General features: G+C 32.8%; 4 protein-coding genes across 4 annotated transcripts; all 4 read left to right on the top strand.

Moving 5' to 3' along the window:
* Window positions 1–1860: 1860 nt before the first annotated feature.
* Window positions 1861–5712, top strand: LOC145624221 (uncharacterized). Its single transcript, XM_081677220.1, has 6 exons — window positions 1861–2209; window positions 3356–3555; window positions 3725–3856; window positions 4313–4393; window positions 4974–5101; window positions 5411–5712. Exons 1-6 carry the CDS (start codon window positions 1978–1980, stop codon window positions 5454–5456), a joined length of 819 nt encoding a protein of 272 aa, XP_081533346.1. The 5' UTR covers window positions 1861–1977; the 3' UTR covers window positions 5457–5712.
* Window positions 5713–6871: 1159 nt separating this feature from the next.
* Window positions 6872–10693, top strand: LOC145624217 (uncharacterized). Its single transcript, XM_081677217.1, has 6 exons — window positions 6872–7162; window positions 8327–8526; window positions 8852–8992; window positions 9590–9670; window positions 9805–9932; window positions 10242–10693. The coding sequence occupies exons 1-6, from the start codon at window positions 6931–6933 to the stop codon at window positions 10285–10287; spliced, it is 828 nt and encodes a 275-aa protein (XP_081533343.1). The 5' UTR covers window positions 6872–6930; the 3' UTR covers window positions 10288–10693.
* Window positions 10694–10831: 138 nt separating this feature from the next.
* Window positions 10832–13616, top strand: LOC145624220 (uncharacterized). The gene is made up of 6 exons (XM_081677219.1): window positions 10832–11469; window positions 11949–12148; window positions 12226–12366; window positions 12834–12914; window positions 12996–13123; window positions 13316–13616. Exons 1-6 carry the CDS (start codon window positions 11235–11237, stop codon window positions 13359–13361), a joined length of 831 nt encoding a protein of 276 aa, XP_081533345.1. The 5' UTR covers window positions 10832–11234; the 3' UTR covers window positions 13362–13616.
* Window positions 13617–13879: 263 nt separating this feature from the next.
* LOC145624216 (uncharacterized) lies at window positions 13880–17556 on the top strand. Its single transcript, XM_081677216.1, has 6 exons — window positions 13880–14168; window positions 15677–15876; window positions 16034–16174; window positions 16434–16514; window positions 16737–16864; window positions 17304–17556. Exons 1-6 carry the CDS (start codon window positions 13937–13939, stop codon window positions 17347–17349), a joined length of 828 nt encoding a protein of 275 aa, XP_081533342.1. The 5' UTR covers window positions 13880–13936; the 3' UTR covers window positions 17350–17556.
* Window positions 17557–18190: the final 634 nt, after the last annotated feature.

Raw genomic sequence — 18190 nt, 5'->3', positions numbered from 1 at the left:
TATTAAAAAAAAGGAAAATAATTTAAATTATCAAGCTCATAAGAATGCCTAATTGAAGTCAAACTTTCTACAAAGTATTAAACAATTGTACATTTGTACTCTATATAATTACCTTCTTTGTCTCTCCTTGTTATAATTTGGACGAAAATGAAATTATGAGACCTTCCATAAAATCATCTTAAAATTTTAAAAAGCACCCAAAGAACGAGAATGATCCAAAATCAATAAGGACAATGACTCGTTGTCACGTGATTCACGTCTTAGACATCTTTAATCTTGTTTATACAATATACAATATACACCAATAATTTAGGGGTCCTCAATTCCTCATCCAACATATTAGGCCATATATTTCCGTTGTAGGCCCGAGCTTGATGTGAGGGGACTTCCCTACTTCTCCGTTATAAAATAATATTTATTAATAAAATAAATAAAAATGCTATCCAAAATGCTAATATGACAACAATAATACTTCGTATGTGATTTTATTTTTTTGGGTAAACATGGCAACATTAATGTAACACATGACACATAGTCTATCAAGGTCACAACCAATTAAAATCTACCACGTAGGACATATTACATGTTCCAGCCAATAAGACAATGCCATGCTATACTTGCCATTTTTATTTTTATGTTTTTTATGTTTTTTTTTTTTTTTTTTTTTTTTTTTTTTCATTACTACTTCTATAGCTCTTAATATCTAATCTCTATGTTTCCAAATTTATTGTGTTGCAAAATTTAGTACTTCGTATTATTAATTATTCATTATGCATGTTTCATACTGTAAGAGTGTAAGGAGACGAGGTTAGTAAGAATTTAAGTATAGATAATTGTAAGAGATGTGAGATATTAAAAATTTAAGAAAAATTAACTATCGTGTTATATTTTACATACTCCGTACATGATTCATAGTATGATGATTTAATGAATAAATATTAACCAATTGGTTGTTGCCCTTGTTGGTGTAGTGATGATTGAGATGATACTTTTTTTTAAGATTATACTTGATAAGGAGAGGAAACAACAAAAGAAAAAAGAATGAATTAGGTCATACTCTTGAACTATTAGGGAAGTATCCTTAAAATATTACATCTAGACAATTTTTTTTTTTTTTTTATTTATGATTGTCTTATTTTTAACTTCAATAAAGGTATATTATATATTTAATAAATTTCACTTGTTTAAACTTATCTTATACGGAGTATTATTTAAACCAATTACCACTTAACTCGAAAATATAGGGTGTGTTCAATTAACCTGATTTTTACTTATCTGAACCTACCTAAACTTATTTAAATTACCTAAACTTACTTGAATGTATTAAACTTATTTTAGTTGTAATTTAAATTTGGCAACCTTCATCAAACTTATTTTTTTTGAATTGAACTTATATGACAAATTTAACTAATTTTCTACACATGAACTTACCAAATAAAAGAAAAAAAAAACATAACTTTTTACGAAATACTCTATCCGTTTTGTAATAATTGCAACACTTTCCTTTTATATACTTCGTATGTTTTATAATAATTACAACATCTCCATATTTAAAAAAGAATTCGCTTTTACTACCTAACGTACGTGTTTCATATTTTTTTTGCATCTACGGTATTATTTATGAGGTATAAAATATTCCAAAGTTGCAAAATATGAAACGAAGTTAGTATTCTATTTCTATCTCTTACCAAAATACTAACCCCACTTTATAAATATTTCTTTTTCTTATAAATATTTATTTTTTTATAAATAAAAAAAAAATATCTTTTTAATCCCCACCCTATAATTTTCCGAAAACTTTGTGTATATCCTAATGTTACAAAAAAAAAAAAAAAAAAAGGAGAAAGAGGCAAATATAGTTGAATAAATAAATAAATCATTACTCTTGTCTCCTTTTCATTAGAGTCAAACAAACTAAAACCAATATCTCTAAATCTGAATACCTCTCTTAGAGAGTCTAAACAAGTCTTGGGAGTGATGGGTGACAAAAGAGCAACTCCGACGGCAGTAAAACAACTTTCGCGATGGATTCGAAGCCGATCTGTGAGACAACTTGTAACAATGGCGTCAATTTCAGCATTCATATTCTTGATTTTACTCAAACTTTTCGTCAGAAATTATACTTATTTTTATATTGCTGCTCAACTCGCTCATTCTATTGGGATTTTAGTCTTGATTTACAAACTCACCATCACCAAAACTTGTTCTGGTAATTTCCCCTTTTTATTTTATCCCAATTTATTCAATTTTTGTTATATTATTTCATATTCTTCTTGTTTTTTTTTTTTTTTTAATTTAATTGGATTGATTATGAATTTTGACTCTGTTTTTATTAATGTTTTCCTGTAATTTGTATACCCCTTTAATTCAATTTAATTTATTTTCCCCTATTCGATTGTAATTTTGTTATTTGAACAATGATTGTTCTTTTATTTAATTTTATTTTTTCCCTTTCTTTAAAATAAAAAATAAAAAAAAATAAAAAAAAAAATCCCCTTTTAATCGTTTTGATTTTCTCGCTTGGCAATGTACGCCTTTGAATTAATAGTTTTGAATCTTATTAAAAGAATTCATAAAAATAGATTAAACTTGTATTGAAAAAACTATAGAGTTTTATTTAATTTCCTTCAAAAAAAAAAAAAAAAAAGAGTTCTATTTAGTTTCATCTTCATAATTGTCTGGAACAGAACCCTCCTCAAGACTCACGTGTGTGTCAGCGTGTTCATATGAGAATTTTTATATGAAAAAATAAATAAATCAAGTCTACTTTTTTTTTTTAATTGATAAAAAGATTGAATATTCTTTAGGAGTATATTAAATTGAATATTAACACTAAACTTTTATCTAAATTTTGTACCTTTATGGCTTTTTGCTTGAATTATAAAGTACATGTGTGACAAAATAGAACCTATATCTGCTGAATTATTATTTTTGGGTTTAACTTTGTTGAAAATGGAAGAAAATAGGGTGTTCTTAATGCTCTCCATGTTTCTCTTTGTTAATGTACAAGAAATTATAGCCGTGTTCTCGTGTGGGATCTTGTTTGATTCGTATAAATTCACAATATTTATGCTTATGTGTTTATTCAAAATCCTGTAAAAAGTAAAACAAGATTATGAGAACAGATTTGTGACAATGGTCCATTGACAATGCAAAAGATTTGATTGAGAAAACTATCTACATAAATCATGGAGAATAGCATAATTGATGCTAATATGATATGATATCCTATCGACCTAACAATCAACCAGCAGATTACATTATTTTTGTTCATCTATTGTACTACTGTAACAAAAAGTCGATCCCTGGTTCGTTTTTAGTCTAGTAATTAGTATATCCTTGTTGATCTTTACAGGCTTATCAGTAAAGACTCAGGAGCTTACTGCGATATTCTTAACCATAAGGCTCGTGAGTCATTTTACGTTCACACGCGATATTTACATTGCACTTGATTGTATAACCCTGGTATCTACTCTTTGGGTTATATATATGATACGATTTAAGTTGAAGAACACCTACTTGAAAGAGCTTGACAACATGCCTTTATATTATGTGGTAAGCACCCAATTTTATTTCCTATTCAAATTTAGATCATAAGTAACACATGTCCACGATATATTCAAGTCTATGAAAATTGGTGTAGATTGAGGCATCTATTATTTTGGATTGTTATATTTTACGGAGTATGCAAAGAATAGTGACGCGTTGCTTTTGCTGTTTGCAGTTGGTGCCTTGTTTTATTATTGCTGTTATAGGCAATCCTGGATCTGGAATCATCGGGGTGCTATATATGTTTAGTAAGACGATTGAAGCCATTTCAGTGCTTCCTCAGCTGCGCTTAATACAAAATGCTAAGGTGCTGTAACACTAGCTTTAATTTGATACTTAGCAAGAGTGTTAATATCTCTTTTTCATAAATATGTACATTTCATTCTTGGGTAATTTGGTTCTTTGGTTAAGTCATCTCATGCTTCATTCAGAATAGGCTCATACAGTCTTGGCTCGATTTAGGGGCCATCTATTGAAGTCAGTCTGGTAAAGCTGATGTTTGGCTTGGGAGCTGATAAACTGGTTGGATTCAAGTAAAACGATATTCCATAGTCCATATTAAACAAAGTGTAGTAACTTACTTTCACAATGACACATACACTGATACACATGCTTAAACTTGTACCAGGAGCTACTTCATACTTGTTGATAACTTCCATTTGATTCTTCCCAGATGATTTTTCCTCTATCTTCTTTGGAAGAATTATGTAATCACTAATCTTGGTCGAGCTGGATTTCTAAAGTCTTTCCCTTTGTGATGCAGGTGGTTGAACCCTTTACTGCACATTACGTCTTTGCCCTAGGTGTTGCAAGATTCTTCTCATGTGCAAACTGGATATACATGGTTAGTATACAACATACGTACTGTCTCAACTCTCAAGTGTTGTCGTAATCTTTCATTTGTTTTCACAAGATTGTTTATGTGCATCTACATCATGACTTTAAATTTCTATGAAAGTTTAATTAGCTGAGTCGGAGTTTCTTAACAAAGAGTGGAAGCATAGATGAAGGATTGATTGAATACACAAATGACTTTGAATCTTGTGATAGCGCCAATTTTACCATACATGATGCTCCCTTGGCAGATGGCATGTATGCTAATTCTTCCTACTCTCACTTTCTATTATCTTTGATCTAATCAGGATGAATCCTCACCTCTGGATTTTGAGAGGAACATAATTCAAATTTCTAAAATTTAGAGTTAGGTTGCAAACTAGTGTGCGTTACAAACGCACATCTAGATGCAGAACAGTCACTATTCTTCCTCCCACGTCCCACCTATGGCGTTCTATCATCAAGATAAATGTAGTGTTTTAGAATGAATGAAAAGATAGTTGTTTATTTGTGTATTTTTGTATTGTAATCCATGTTACAGATTTGCCTGAGATAGTTTGACTTACTGCTAAATTTGCAACTACATACAGATTATTGACACCAAAGGAGCAATATTGACTGGAATAGGGAGAGGACAACTTTATCTGATTGTAATTCTTCTTGCTGAGGTGGTTCAAACTTTCATCTTGACAGATTTCTGCTATTACTACATTAAGAGGTACATCTATTTCTGAACACGCTTATGTCACTTAGCTGCTCTAATGTAATGTTACATCCAACGGCATATATTTGTGACATTAGTAGTTCAAATTACACTAAACTCCAGCATAGTGCTTTTTTTTTTAGAAATTAATCTATAGTATGTTGCAGAAAACACTACAAATTAACCACATTGTCTTTTTACTCATTTAGACATACTTTCCTAGCTACTACAGGATGAGGTTTATTAAAATTTCTAGCAATTTTGGTTATCCATACTTTGCATTAGCTACAAAATACAGATTCTAATATGGAAAACGTTTTACAGTGTAATGGAGGGACAAAGCATGATGCGTCTACCTTCAATGGTCTGAGCCCGGGATAAGTGTTTGGGAGCTGCAGCCATAATTCACTCGTGAAGATGCTTAAGTTAGTGAAATGCTTGCCTTCTGCCCATCTTTACATATCGACAAATGGACCCTTGTATTTTAGGAAGAGTGAGCATCCAATTTGTGTAAAGTACTCTACATGAGTAGTACATGTGAAGAATTAGGGTAATTGTCTAAGTGAGGTTCATTATCGGCTGGAAGCAGCCCTGCATATTAGAAATAAAAGTGCACTTCTGATTTATCGTTTGGTATGGAGTCTACTCTGATTACTCCTCCTTGCTCTCTATAAGAATTAAGTCTATCAGATGCATTTATCCTTGCAGTAATCTTGATTTAAACAGGACTCAAGTATGGTTGTGTGTTACTAGACTAACGAGTAACAAGTCTGCAGCGTGCAGCCCCTTAATTCTGGTTCTACTGTGTATAGGATACACTGATGTAGTTTGATTACTACCTTAGAGAACCCAAATAGCTTAGACCTTGATCCTCCAAGCTCATAACATTTTCTCGTGTTACTTTGATTTTGGTGTGAATTTGGTAAGATCGGATCAGTTTTTGACACCCTTACTCGTGTATGTTATACCCATATTTGACATAGTTCCGAACACACGTAATATGTGATTTGCTATGTGAGTTCATTTTAGCATGACTCATAAGTAAATCCAAGCTATTGACCCCAAAATAGCTGGTACCTAAAATTCATAAATAGTTGATTAACAATATATACCTTGCATTCATAAACTGGAAATGGATAAGTTGGCGGTGTAGCAGCTTCATAACATTATTTGCAGGTAGAAGTGGTTCAAGTTCCATTAGTCAATCAACCATACCATAATTGCATCACTTACGAGTATTAAACTATCCCCCTCGTCCACGTCTCATACAGTACTAGATAATACTCCTGACATTATATTTAATTTTTGTGAATAAAAAATTTACTGCATTTGCATATAAATAATTAAATACTTGCAATAACATTAATCAAGTAACCCTTATAATATTGATCAAGTAATCCCTACGATAAATCTATCAATTATGGAGTAATTAAACTAAGGGTCTGTTCCCTTCATATTATTTTCAATTCAATTCTTAATTTTCTTCTCTCATAAAATATTCAATTCAGTTCAGTCAATAAAAAAAGCCCCTAAATTTAGATTTTTTTTTTTTTTTTGGTGTTTATAGAGCCACAAGGGCGGGTGATAAGTTTCGATCCCAATATCACCTTAAATCGGAAGGAGAGTTCTAACCACTTGAGCTATCCCTCACTAAATTTAGATAAAATAATTTGGTACAAAAAGAGAGAAACAAAGCACCACGTAAATTATTGAATGGAAAGGTTCGCCAACTCAGCGTCCTTACTAATTATGTAGTTAAAAGTCAAGTTTCATTAGGACCATTTCATTACTACAAATTTTTATCTCCTCTCTTTCTCTCTCCTCAAAGTTCCAGAGTTGAAAAAATGGGGGACAAAAGAGCGACTCCGACGGCAGTGAAGCAGCTATCGCGATGGATTCGAAGCCGATCAGTAAGACAGCTAGTAACAATGGCGTCGATTACAGCATTCATATTCCTTGTTTTACTCAAACTTTTCGTCAAAAATTATACTTATTTCTATGTTGCTGCTCAACTTGCTCACTCTATTGGTATTTTGGTCTTAATTTACAAACTCACCATCACCAAAACTTGTTCTGGTAATTTCCTCTTTTCCTTTCATCATTGCTATTAATTGATTTTTAGCTACAATTATTTGAGGGTTTCGAGTTAATCTCCTTTGATTTTCAAACAAATCAATCATGGATTTTTGATTAGCTGATTATATATCTTCGAAAATTTATTCAATCATTTCGATTGTATATTGTTATTTTCAATTTAAATACGAAATTGCTACTTGATAATTTTATACTTTGTATGAAATTATCACTTGATAAACCTTTCTATGGTTACCAGAGATTTACTTGGAATTTCTGGATTTTCCTCAACAACTAAAAATTTTACTTAATTTTCTTTCAAAAAAAAAAAATGTTGATTAATCTCAATTATTTTTATTATACTCTTCCTGGTTAGACGGTGATTAAATTTTAATAAGACTATAAGAGTTTGTATAAATTATTATTGTGTATTAATTAGGAATAATACTTGGTATTTAATACTAAATATTGGTAATTGACTAATTGGGACAAGATATATCATAATGCGACAATGTCCTCAGAGTGAAGTTATGGTTCACATGTCAATATCATACTATAAGTTGCAACACTTGTAAGTTGTAACATAAAAAAATCAACAATTGGTGGCCAAGATTGATGCCTTAGTGTCAACCGAGTACCTCGTGAAACACCTTGTTTTTTAAATAATATGAGTATGAATTTCGCTGTTATACAAGTACGGAGTATTATTTTACAACCGTAAGGTGTACTGGGCATTAGGCGACAATTTTATTAGAATGAATTCAACTTACTCGAACTTATTTGATGTTGTAATTAGTTTGATAGAATGCACCTTAGTCTAACCATGCTTATGCACGAATATGGAACGATTAAGAGGAATAGCCTAGGAGATTTGGTGTTTAAACATACAGAGTATAATTTCGATGACTATTTTCTTCAATCATGAAAATTGACATGAACTATGTGGAGGAAATATCTACACATTCTATAAAGGTTTAGTGGTTATTCCTATTTCTACTTTGTATTCAGGAAGCATTGACATATGATGTTCAATTCTATGTTTATCTAATCTACGAGTAATGTTTTTGTGAGAAAAGGTGGTTCTTTGGTTTAGTCTACTAATCATACAATTATATATGCTTTCTCCTAGTAATATGTGTGTGTGTGTATTCTTGATGATCTGTACAGGTTTGTCATTGAAGACTCAGGAGCTAACGGCAGTATTTTTAACCATGAGAATCGCGTGCCACTTTATGCTCATACGTGATATTTATGTTGTACTTGATTGTCTAACACTTGTATCTACTCTCTGGGTGATCTATATGATACGATATAAGTTGAAGCAAACCTACTTGGAAGAGCTTGACAATATGCCTTTGTATTACGTGGTATGTGATTTTGTTACTTGTTTCACTTTTCTCAATTCTTTCTCTATGTAATCATCATCAACATTCAACAATTCAACATGTACTATACATTACCACAATACTTTTAAGTACTCTGAGTTACGATGTTATTAAAAACTGATGAAAATTGATGCAGATTTCATAATCTCAATAGAATGTGTAAATAAGTGAGCATCATTCAAAGGCAACTAATGATATAGTTCAACGAATAATACTCATTAGTATTATGATACTTTAACCATAATTGCTCATTATGCAACAGCTTACCATATTTTCGTTGATCCAAAACTATTTTTGTTATATACAGCTGGTGCCTTCTGCTGTCGTTGCATTGATAGGCCATCCTGGATTTGGAGTGAACTTTAGCTTCAGATTCTTCTATATGTATTCTAAGACAATTGAAGCCGTTTCAGTGCTCCCTCAGTTGCGCTTAATACAGAATGCTAAGGTACTGTTAGATTAACTTTGATACATTACAAAATGTGTCATCTTTACTACATTAAGATCATGTCAGATTGTAAAACTATAAAAAAAATTTGGAACTTCCTTGATATTTGGTGAGAGTGAGCTAGGCTGTTTAGTTGAGTCATCTCATGTCTCGTATAGGATTTAGGCCATCTAGTCTAGTCTGTTGTTTCTGGTTTTGCTTGTAAACTGGTTGCACTCGTGACTCTGAAACTACCTATTCATCACACCTAGGTGCACCGTGCACATGCTCTGATGTGGTTACATTATTAGCTAGAAGAGGGGTCAACCTATTTAAGTTTTTATGTCTATCTTTGAACAATCGCCACAGAGCACATTCTCCCACTGCCCCACACGTACTTAATACGTCGCAGAACCTTCAGAGCTCAATTTCAGTAAACCAGTGATACCCCTCCAAACTTCATGCATCCTTGTTCAAATTCTATCAAAAGATAGAACCTATCTATACTCTGTCTAATGTTGTCTTTGCCATATAATTTATCTACTTGCACTTGCTAATTTATTTATTGATTCCACTAATGCAATATTAACTTTTCATCGATTTCTCTTTGTGTTGCAGATGGTTGAACCATTCACTGCCCACTATGTCTTTGCCCTAGGTGTTGCAAGATTCTTTACATGTGCAAATTGGTTGATCATGGTGAGGATATAGCATACATTGCACTGTCTTAAACTCTTAATCAAGTGCCATTCTCTCATAAAAAATTTACAATCACATGTTAAACCTTGTCTAAGATCTCTCGAATAACCACCCACCTTTTCTACTACATACAGCTTTTTGACAGCAGAGGAGCAATACTGATGCAAATCGGGCGAGGACATTTGTATTTACTAGTAGCTCTTCTTGCTGAAATTGTTCAAACTTTCATCTTGGCAGATTTCTGTTATTACTACATCAAGAGGTACATCAATTTTTGAAAGTTCATATTTGTCACGTGTTACCAAAATAACAGTATATCCAACTGTATACAATTTATCTATTTAGTAGTTAAAATCATACTAATTATAGCGAAAAGCTGATCTTTCTATATACTTTACTAAATCTATGAAAAATCCTCTTTTAACTGTGTAAACTACCTGAGACATACTTTCCTAGCTATATGCAAATATGTTCCCCCCCTCCTCCCCCCCCCCCCCCCCCCCCTTCCCTCATCTGCTTTCCCTTTCTTTGGTAAAAAATGCGAAATCTAACAAGAAAATGGCTTTGACAGTGTAATGGAGGGACAGAACATTATGAGACTACCCTCAATGGTATGAGCTGCAGCAACTTGTGCTATCGGAAGGCTGCAACGATAAACTCTCTTCATGAAGATGATCGAGTTTCTGCCCAAAGGGGAGAGTAAGACTTTACTCCCATGTTCGCCTTTCATGTGATAGCAATGTATCAATAGAAAAATAAAGACTTGTATGCTCTCAGTCTCAGATTTTATTTTATTTTATTTATTTTTACTGTGAAAAATAAGGATTTGCTCTGTCGGCTATCAGAAATAAGGAAGTGAGCATCCAATTTGTGTAATTCATACCACATTAGCTTATGTAAACTGTGATGTAGAATAGTGAGTGAAGTTGGGTTGGTCATTGGAACTTAAGAAGGTTCAACCTCAGCTGAAAGTAGCTGTTGTATACTTCGTGCTAGAAATGAAAAGGTGCAATTACTGTGTTACTGACTTTTTCTCCAAGGATTACACTTTACATGATATTCATTTTCATGTTACTCTCCCTTTCATTTGTATCCATGAGAAAGGGTGCCAATTTTCTTTTAGAGAGAAACTCTTCACCAAGCTTGGTGATTGAATCGTATATTTCAAGAATTTTCTTCCAAAACTACCCTTCTGGAGTCCTCCTCCCACAAAAAAAGTGTTCAACTCTAAATGACACGTAGGCCTGGGCCGTGTTTCCCAAATTGGCTCACACATCTGTCACATGGGCTTAATAATGGTCAGCCCGGCACGAATAAAATAGACCCCAACGCTCTGGCTGCCCCAGAGAACCAAGCCCACCAACATGACCCAATACCAAAACTTGGGTTAACATGGCTTATGAAGTCAACCTCACCTCATTATAATCTATATTTATGTAGTGGTTAACATGGCTTATGGTTGTTCTCTATTATTAAGTCAACCAATAAATCCCATTTCTCTCCCTCTATTTTTCTCTCATTCTGATCAAATTATTACTAACAAAGAATCATAGAAGTGAGATTAATGAGTCACAAGAGGGGGGCAACTCCGACGGTGGGGAGGCAAGTGGCAAGATGGGTTCGTGGTCGAACGATGAGACAGCAAGTAAGCATGGGCACAATTGCAGCATTGGCGTTGTTGGTGTTGTTGAAAATGTTTATGAAAGGAGAAACACATTTGTTTGTTGCTTCTCGAACATCTCATGCTGTTGGCATTTTACTTTTACTTTACAAGCTCACTATCACCAAAACTTGTTCCGGTAATGTACTTCCTTTTTCTTTTCTTTTTCCTCCACTAGAAAAGTTTATAATCTTTATATTATATGATTTCCTCTTTTAATTTGCTGGTAAGTTGTGTTATTTATTGGTTGTTATGTTAGTTGCTTGTTGAATGCATTGCAAGAATTGATTGTAATTTGGTATGTAATCATTTGATAAATCAAGCTAAAGGTGTTGCTATATCGTGATCTTTATATGAATGAACCAATTTTATTAAACTACGAAAATGTTGATTGTTCAAGGATTGATTCTTGTTGATTGTTTAAGAAATAATTACTACAACACTGTTAAAACATACAAAGTAACTCTTTGATCTTTCCCTTGTCTTTCCCCATCACTCCTTATGTCATTATTTTTCTACCATATTGATTATAGACCGAGGCCACAAGCTATATGAGCCATCTAAGTACAAAGTAATAAGTATGTGTGCAATAATCGTTGATGATGATGATTTTCACAGGTCTATCAATGAAGACTCAAGAGCTTACAGTGATATTCTTGATCATGAAAATTATGTGCTACTTTACACTCTTGTCCAAAATACACGTTTTACTTGATTCTATAAGTCTTGCATCTACTTTGTGGGTGATCTATATGATGCGATACAAGTTACAGAGCACCTACATGCAAGATCTTGACACCATGCCTTTATACTATGTGGTATGAAATTTTGTTTCATGCAACTTGCAATTGTAGATCATAGCATAAATAATAATATGTATATTTGGTTTTTACAGTTGGTGCCTTGTGCCGTTGTTGCATTAATCGGCCATCCTGGATGGCAATCCGACATTGTCACCAGATTCTTCTACATGTATTTTACAACAATTGAAGCTGTTTCAGTGCTCCCTCAGCTTCTCTTAATACAAAAGGCCAAGGTATCATATGTTCATACTAGTAATTACAGCCCTGAAAGTTGATCTCAGCACAAGCTCGTTTCAGTAATAACATGAAAATTTGGATAGTCCTATTTGTTACATTGATGTAGTAAGAGTTATATAAGTCATGAGTTGAGTTTGGTCGAATGTTATTGTTCAGAATCAAGTCTTCACCTAAGTATAGCCAACTGCTTGATGAAGCCCATTTAAGTTTGAATTTAAGTAGATAAACAGTTCAGCCTGAATTCGAATTATTATAAACTTCTTACGCAGTAGTGCAGTACAGGCATACTGATGCAGGCACAAATGTGTATCAGTAGTAGTTGCTGTTTCTTACTTTCTTGTATTTCAATTTTTTGTATCGCTTTCAGACTTTCAGTTAGTTCTTCCTAGCCGAGTGATTCTAACATGCATCCAGTAAAGAATTGTACATGATTGTGAATCCTGAATTCTCTTTTGTAACGCAGCTGGTTGAACCATTTACTGCTCACTATGTCTTTGCCTTGGGTGTTGCCAGATTCTTCTCATGCGCGAATTGGATATTTTCGGTTAGTATAGCGTGCCTGCTTTTTCTCTTAACCTTTCAGTTCTTTGATTGATAACCCTGTTAATTTTGTAACTGCAAACAGCTCATTAATACCAAAGGAGGATTATTAACGCAAATAGGGCAGGGACATCTTTATTTATTAGTGATTCTTCTCTCAGAAGTGGTTCAAACTTTTATCTTGGCAGACTTTTGTTACTACTACGTCAAAAGGTATACCAACTGAACTCCTAAACACTCTTTTTTTATCATGTCACACGAAGTAATTTGTCTGTGACGACTGTATTAATTTGTCGCACTACTGGTTCAAATCAAGTGTCTGTGACGACTGTTATTTCTTGATAAAGTTGGTCTATTAATCTTCGGTCATAATACATAAACTAAAAAAGAAATTTGGTATTACAGTGTGATGGAAGGACAACGAACGATGAGACTACCGTCAATTGTCTGACGCTGGGATTTATATGGAACTGCTAATGTAAACTTTGTCTTGGATGTGGATCAAGTTTTCTAAGCTCTTAGCTTTGGTCCATACATTCTGTGTTATTGACAGCACGAAATGTATGTTTTTGGCCTCTGTTTGACAGTACAGAAGAATAGGCACCTAATTTGTGTAAATTGTTTTATACGAGCAATGTCTCTGTTATACACTTGAGTGTACCTTATGTTACCTTATGTACTTGAAGTAAGTAAACCCGAGATTATACAAAAGTAACAACTACTCGTATTTCTGAACACAGTGAATATCTACTTAATGTAACAACTATTTTGGATGGATATATAAATCCTCAATTATAAATGAAAGTCGCATCTAAAAAAGTCACTATCAAATTCATTAATTAATAAATAACAATGGAAAACAAAAAAAAATGTCATCCTCAACTTTGAAGCTAGGCAGACCCACACCAACAATTCACATTCACTATATAATTGTAGTGACCCTTAACTCTCCCTTATTAATTCTTTCTTATACTTTTTTTTTTGAACAAAACTTTGGCAAATTCTAGTTGTTAACTCTAAGCAACAATGGGTGACAAAAACGCAACACCGGTGGCTGTGAAGAGGATAGGCAGATGGGTTCGAAGCCGATCGGTGCGAGAACAAGTGACCATGGGAGTGGTTGCTGCATTTGTGTTGCTTGTTTTGATCAAAGTTTTTGTTAAAAGCCAAACTTATTTGTTTGTTGCAACTCAAGTTGCTCATTCTGCTGGTATCTTGCTCTTAATTTACAAGCTCACTATCACAAAGACTTGTTCTGGTACGTACTCTTTCTTGATTTTACCGATTTTTATGTTGATAAGCCTCATTTGGTTTGCAAGTGTCCTTTAGCCATCATAGCTAATGTCATAGGCTGTGCCACATGATAGTCGGGACGACACGGGTACCGTGCCCGCCCATGAGTCACTAACTCACAACAAGGGTTGCTTATATATACAGGTAGATAATATCATGACAACAGAACATATACGGAGTATAAAATATAAAACAGAACATATAAATTATAACATTGTGTTAAGATTAAGAACGTGTAATATGATTATTCGTCATTTTTTATTGCAATTAATTAGAACTTATCATTTTCCTCAAAAAAAAAAAAATTAGAACTTATCATATTTTATGCTTTGTTGTAGCTTTTTTAATACTATTTTTTTTTTTTGGTGTTTCACCCGGTTCACCTTTGGCTAATTCGGATTTGGGGATCAGTTTTTGGTGGTTAGGTTTCAGTCAATTGATAGCTTTTTGAATACTATACATAAGCACTTGTATACTTTTTGTGCACAATGTTTATTATGCACTTCTTAAAGAAAGAGTAATCAGGGAAGAAGATGAAAATTACAGTACTTTAATTTTTTTCTTTTCTAATTCCTCCCTATGTTAATTAATTGGATTATTCACTTTTTTTACCAAACTAATTTTCACCTTATTTTTTTACTAATATATCATCAATTTACTAATTTAGTTGTGGGTAAATTCATTAAATGTTATTATATAATTATGAATATGAAATTATTAAGGATTTAAGGCTTTAAGCTGAATAGTAGAGACCATGGAAAAAATGATGCAACATTTTTTTTTGGCTTTCTTTTTTTTTTTCTTTTCTTTTTTGGCTTTTGATTAATTGGTAGGGTTTTGAAGAAGATAAGGATCCAGATAAGACAAGTGAAGCTGTTATCGTTTATTTAATCAAATAATAATGGTAATGATAATTAACTAATCAAGATTGGTCCCATCTCATTTTTCACGATTAATAGCAAAATAAACATTCGTGAAACACGTGTTTGGAGGATAATATTGTGGGTCACATACATGATTATAGTATAATTTACACAATATTTGGTACAATTGAATCAATTCAAATAATGAAAAAAATAATAATAAACTTATCGCACTAGGACTATAGTTCTATAAAAAGAAAAAAAAAAATACACGACTATAATTTTTTTAGGCACAGAGGGAGTAATATGTGAATTTGTGATCGAATTTGTTTACGAGAGCAACATTGGCAGCATTGTAGTTGTTGTAGGCTTGTGCTCTTAAGTGGAAATTAGAGATGATGAATATGAATTAATCACCCGTCCTATTTCATGATCAAAGACATACAATGTACAAACAAATAAATAAACAATCAGATGATTTTGTTCATCCAACACTAATAAAGATCTCTAACAAAACATAATAGCTTAGCTCTGTTAGAGCTCTTTGACATAGATATATCCTTAATTTTATAGTAGACTGTATTAATGTATACTTTCTCAATTTTCACAGGTCTATCATTGAAGACTCAGGAGCTTACAGCAATGTTCTTAGTCATGAGAATCCTATGTTTTTTCGGGCTCTTCCGCGATATACATGTTGTTCTTGACTCCCTTACCCTTGTATGTACTCTATGGGTGATCTACATGATGCGTTATAAATTAAAGAACACCTACATGCAAGAACTTGACAGCATGCCTTTATATTATGTGGTAAGCCATTTTTCTTCTTGTTCTGTTTTCAATCTTTTATATTTCGCTTTATTCATGTAGTTTGTTGCTTTACTTCAGTTTTATTGCCTTGAACACACTTATCTTACTCATAAGATGATCATATAGTGATTTGACATGCTATATTTTCGGTTGACAGTTAGTACCTTGTGCCATTGTTGCAATAATCGGGCATCCTGGATTGCGAGCTGGCATTATCTTGGGGTTTTTTTTCATGTTCTATATTACTATTGAAGCTGTTTCAGTGCTCCCTCAACTTCAGTTACTACAAAAGGCTAAGGTACTGTAATTCCTGTTTTACTTTGCGAATACTTTACTAATCTCTCTTAAGCTATTTCAGTGCTCCCTCAACTTCAGTTAATGAATATTCCATTCCATAGTACTTATTCTTGTTTGTATTTTGATTGTACGAGGTTTTAATCTTGTATGTTTTACAGAGTCATGATTACTTTTTACATGTTCTTTCGCTTATTTGTTTATTGGTAGCCCTATATGATCTAACACGTTCTTCTTATACCCTTCCATCTTTTGTTTCGCAGATGATTGAGCCATTTACTGCTCACTATGTGTTTGCATTAGGTGTTGCAAGGTTCTTCTCATGTGCAAATTGGATAAATATGGTGAGGATACAAGTCTTATACTCCGTAGAATACATTTACTGTTACAAATGGTCTAGTATATCATTTAATTTGTTCATACATACCACCCTGAAGGCCTCAATGCATACCTTAGAAATTCCTAAGGAGCGAAAACTTTGAATTTTATGGTTCATGTCCAATTGAAATTTGTCTAAGATTATTCAACGGAGCTTATATAGCCTTATATCGTGCAATTGCATACAGCTTATTGACAGTAGGGGAGAACTCCTGACGAAAATAGGGCAAGCACAACTTTATATACTGGTGGCTCTTATCGCAGAGGTGGTTCAAACATTCATTTTGGCTGACTTTTGTTACTACTATGTCAAGAGGTACATTAGCTTCATTCTAAATTTTACGTATGCTTTTTACATTATTGACAGTGTATAAAAATTTACGACAATGGTGCAGTAAATGATCCCCATCATTGGGATTAAGACTTTGATGTTGTAGTTTGTGATCAATTTATTTTAAAAAATGAGTTTATGATCAATTAAGCTTTATTCCTAGGCCAAGGGACATAGATTATAAAGATTTGAATGTTACAAGTTGATTCAACATAAAAAAAAAAAAATAATAAATAAAAAAAAATAAAAATAAAAAATTACATTTACATAGACTGATGTCTGATTGACAGCATCTGACCATGTAGACACCATATAGCTATGCAAATTTATAGGTTTGTTCGACAAAAGTAGTTGTTATCTGTCGTAGTAGTAGTTGCTCTTGTAGCTTGTCAGCATGATGTTTATAAGGGAATGGTTTTTGCAGTGTGATGGCAGGAGAGCGGATGATGAGGCTACCTTCACTGGTCTGAGTCTAGGATCCATAAACTTTGTTCTTGTAAATGCTCAAGTTTGTTTGCTGCCTCAATGTACACCCCTGAATAAACAATAAGGAATAAGACTTGTATGTATGATTTGAGTTTCAGTTCCTTCAGCAATCACAAACTCAAAAGTGAGCAAATCTATGTAAAATACAGTACTAACCTTGCAAACATTCAAGTGTGTTGGTTGAAGTAAAACTCAGAGGAAAAGGGTGATATTGCTTGAAAAAACTAGTTTTGGGCTAATACATACAAGGTTCATTTGGGCTTTGGTGCCTAAACGCCCAAATATATCTAAAATTTTGGGCTAGGACTGGCCCAATTACTGCTAAAAATTCAGGTCTGAAACCAATTAAAGTCGAGAGTGATCCGCTCTAGATTGTTATTTTCCATTGCACTATTATCGTCTCCCACCCTTTATACTACCCACTTTTATACTAATCCCTCCATTTTCTAATAATCGATTTTTTTTTTACGGAGTACTTTTTTTTTATATTCGTGTACACACCTCAATAGATTATTACTCCCTCTGTTTAATAATATAGTTCTTATATGTGTTTTTTTATGGAATTTACGAAATAGGAGGGGCAAGTAGATGAAGTATGTTAATAAAAGTTAAAGTACGATTACAGGTAAAAGTTAGAGAGAAAAAGTGAAAAAAAAATACAAAGTATGTGTAAAATCAAGGGTAAATTAAAAAGTTATGAAATAAGTTTTAAAAAAAGGTAAGGATATAATAATCTTTATATACTATTTAAAAAATAATAATAAATACTAAGTAACATTTTAGATTTCCAAAATAGAGTAACAAAAACAATATTATGGGACGAAT

The sequence above is a fragment of the Chenopodium album genome, chromosome 3, assembly GCF_948465745.1.
Source record: "Chenopodium album chromosome 3, dcCheAlbu1.1, whole genome shotgun sequence".
In the NCBI taxonomy this organism is placed as follows: domain Eukaryota; kingdom Viridiplantae; phylum Streptophyta; class Magnoliopsida; order Caryophyllales; family Amaranthaceae; genus Chenopodium; species Chenopodium album.
This window is presented reverse-complemented; position numbering and strand designations above follow the sequence as displayed.

Bases quoted from the DNA above. Each gene is read 5' to 3' on its own strand.
- LOC145624221 (XM_081677220.1), top strand. From the start codon at position 1,978: ATGGGTGACAAAAGAGCAACTCCGACGGCAGTAAAACAACTTTCGCGA. The intron at 3,857-4,312 runs GTGCTGTAACAC...TTTGTGATGCAG, and splicing joins GCTTAATACAAAATGCTAAG to GTGGTTGAACCCTTTACTGC. The intron at 5,102-5,410 runs GTACATCTATTT...AACGTTTTACAG, and splicing joins TGCTATTACTACATTAAGAG to TGTAATGGAGGGACAAAGCA.
- LOC145624217 (XM_081677217.1), top strand. From the start codon at position 6,931: ATGGGGGACAAAAGAGCGACTCCGACGGCAGTGAAGCAGCTATCGCGA. The intron at 7,163-8,326 runs GTAATTTCCTCT...TGATCTGTACAG, and splicing joins CATCACCAAAACTTGTTCTG to GTTTGTCATTGAAGACTCAG. The intron at 8,993-9,589 runs GTACTGTTAGAT...TTTGTGTTGCAG, and splicing joins GCTTAATACAGAATGCTAAG to ATGGTTGAACCATTCACTGC.
- LOC145624220 (XM_081677219.1), top strand. From the start codon at position 11,235: ATGAGTCACAAGAGGGGGGCAACTCCGACGGTGGGGAGGCAAGTGGCA. The intron at 12,149-12,225 runs GTATGAAATTTT...TGGTTTTTACAG, and splicing joins CCATGCCTTTATACTATGTG to TTGGTGCCTTGTGCCGTTGT. The intron at 12,367-12,833 runs GTATCATATGTT...TTTGTAACGCAG, and splicing joins TCTTAATACAAAAGGCCAAG to CTGGTTGAACCATTTACTGC.
- LOC145624216 (XM_081677216.1), top strand. From the start codon at position 13,937: ATGGGTGACAAAAACGCAACACCGGTGGCTGTGAAGAGGATAGGCAGA. The intron at 16,515-16,736 runs GTGAGGATACAA...AATTGCATACAG, and splicing joins GTGCAAATTGGATAAATATG to CTTATTGACAGTAGGGGAGA. The intron at 16,865-17,303 runs GTACATTAGCTT...TGGTTTTTGCAG, and splicing joins TGTTACTACTATGTCAAGAG to TGTGATGGCAGGAGAGCGGA.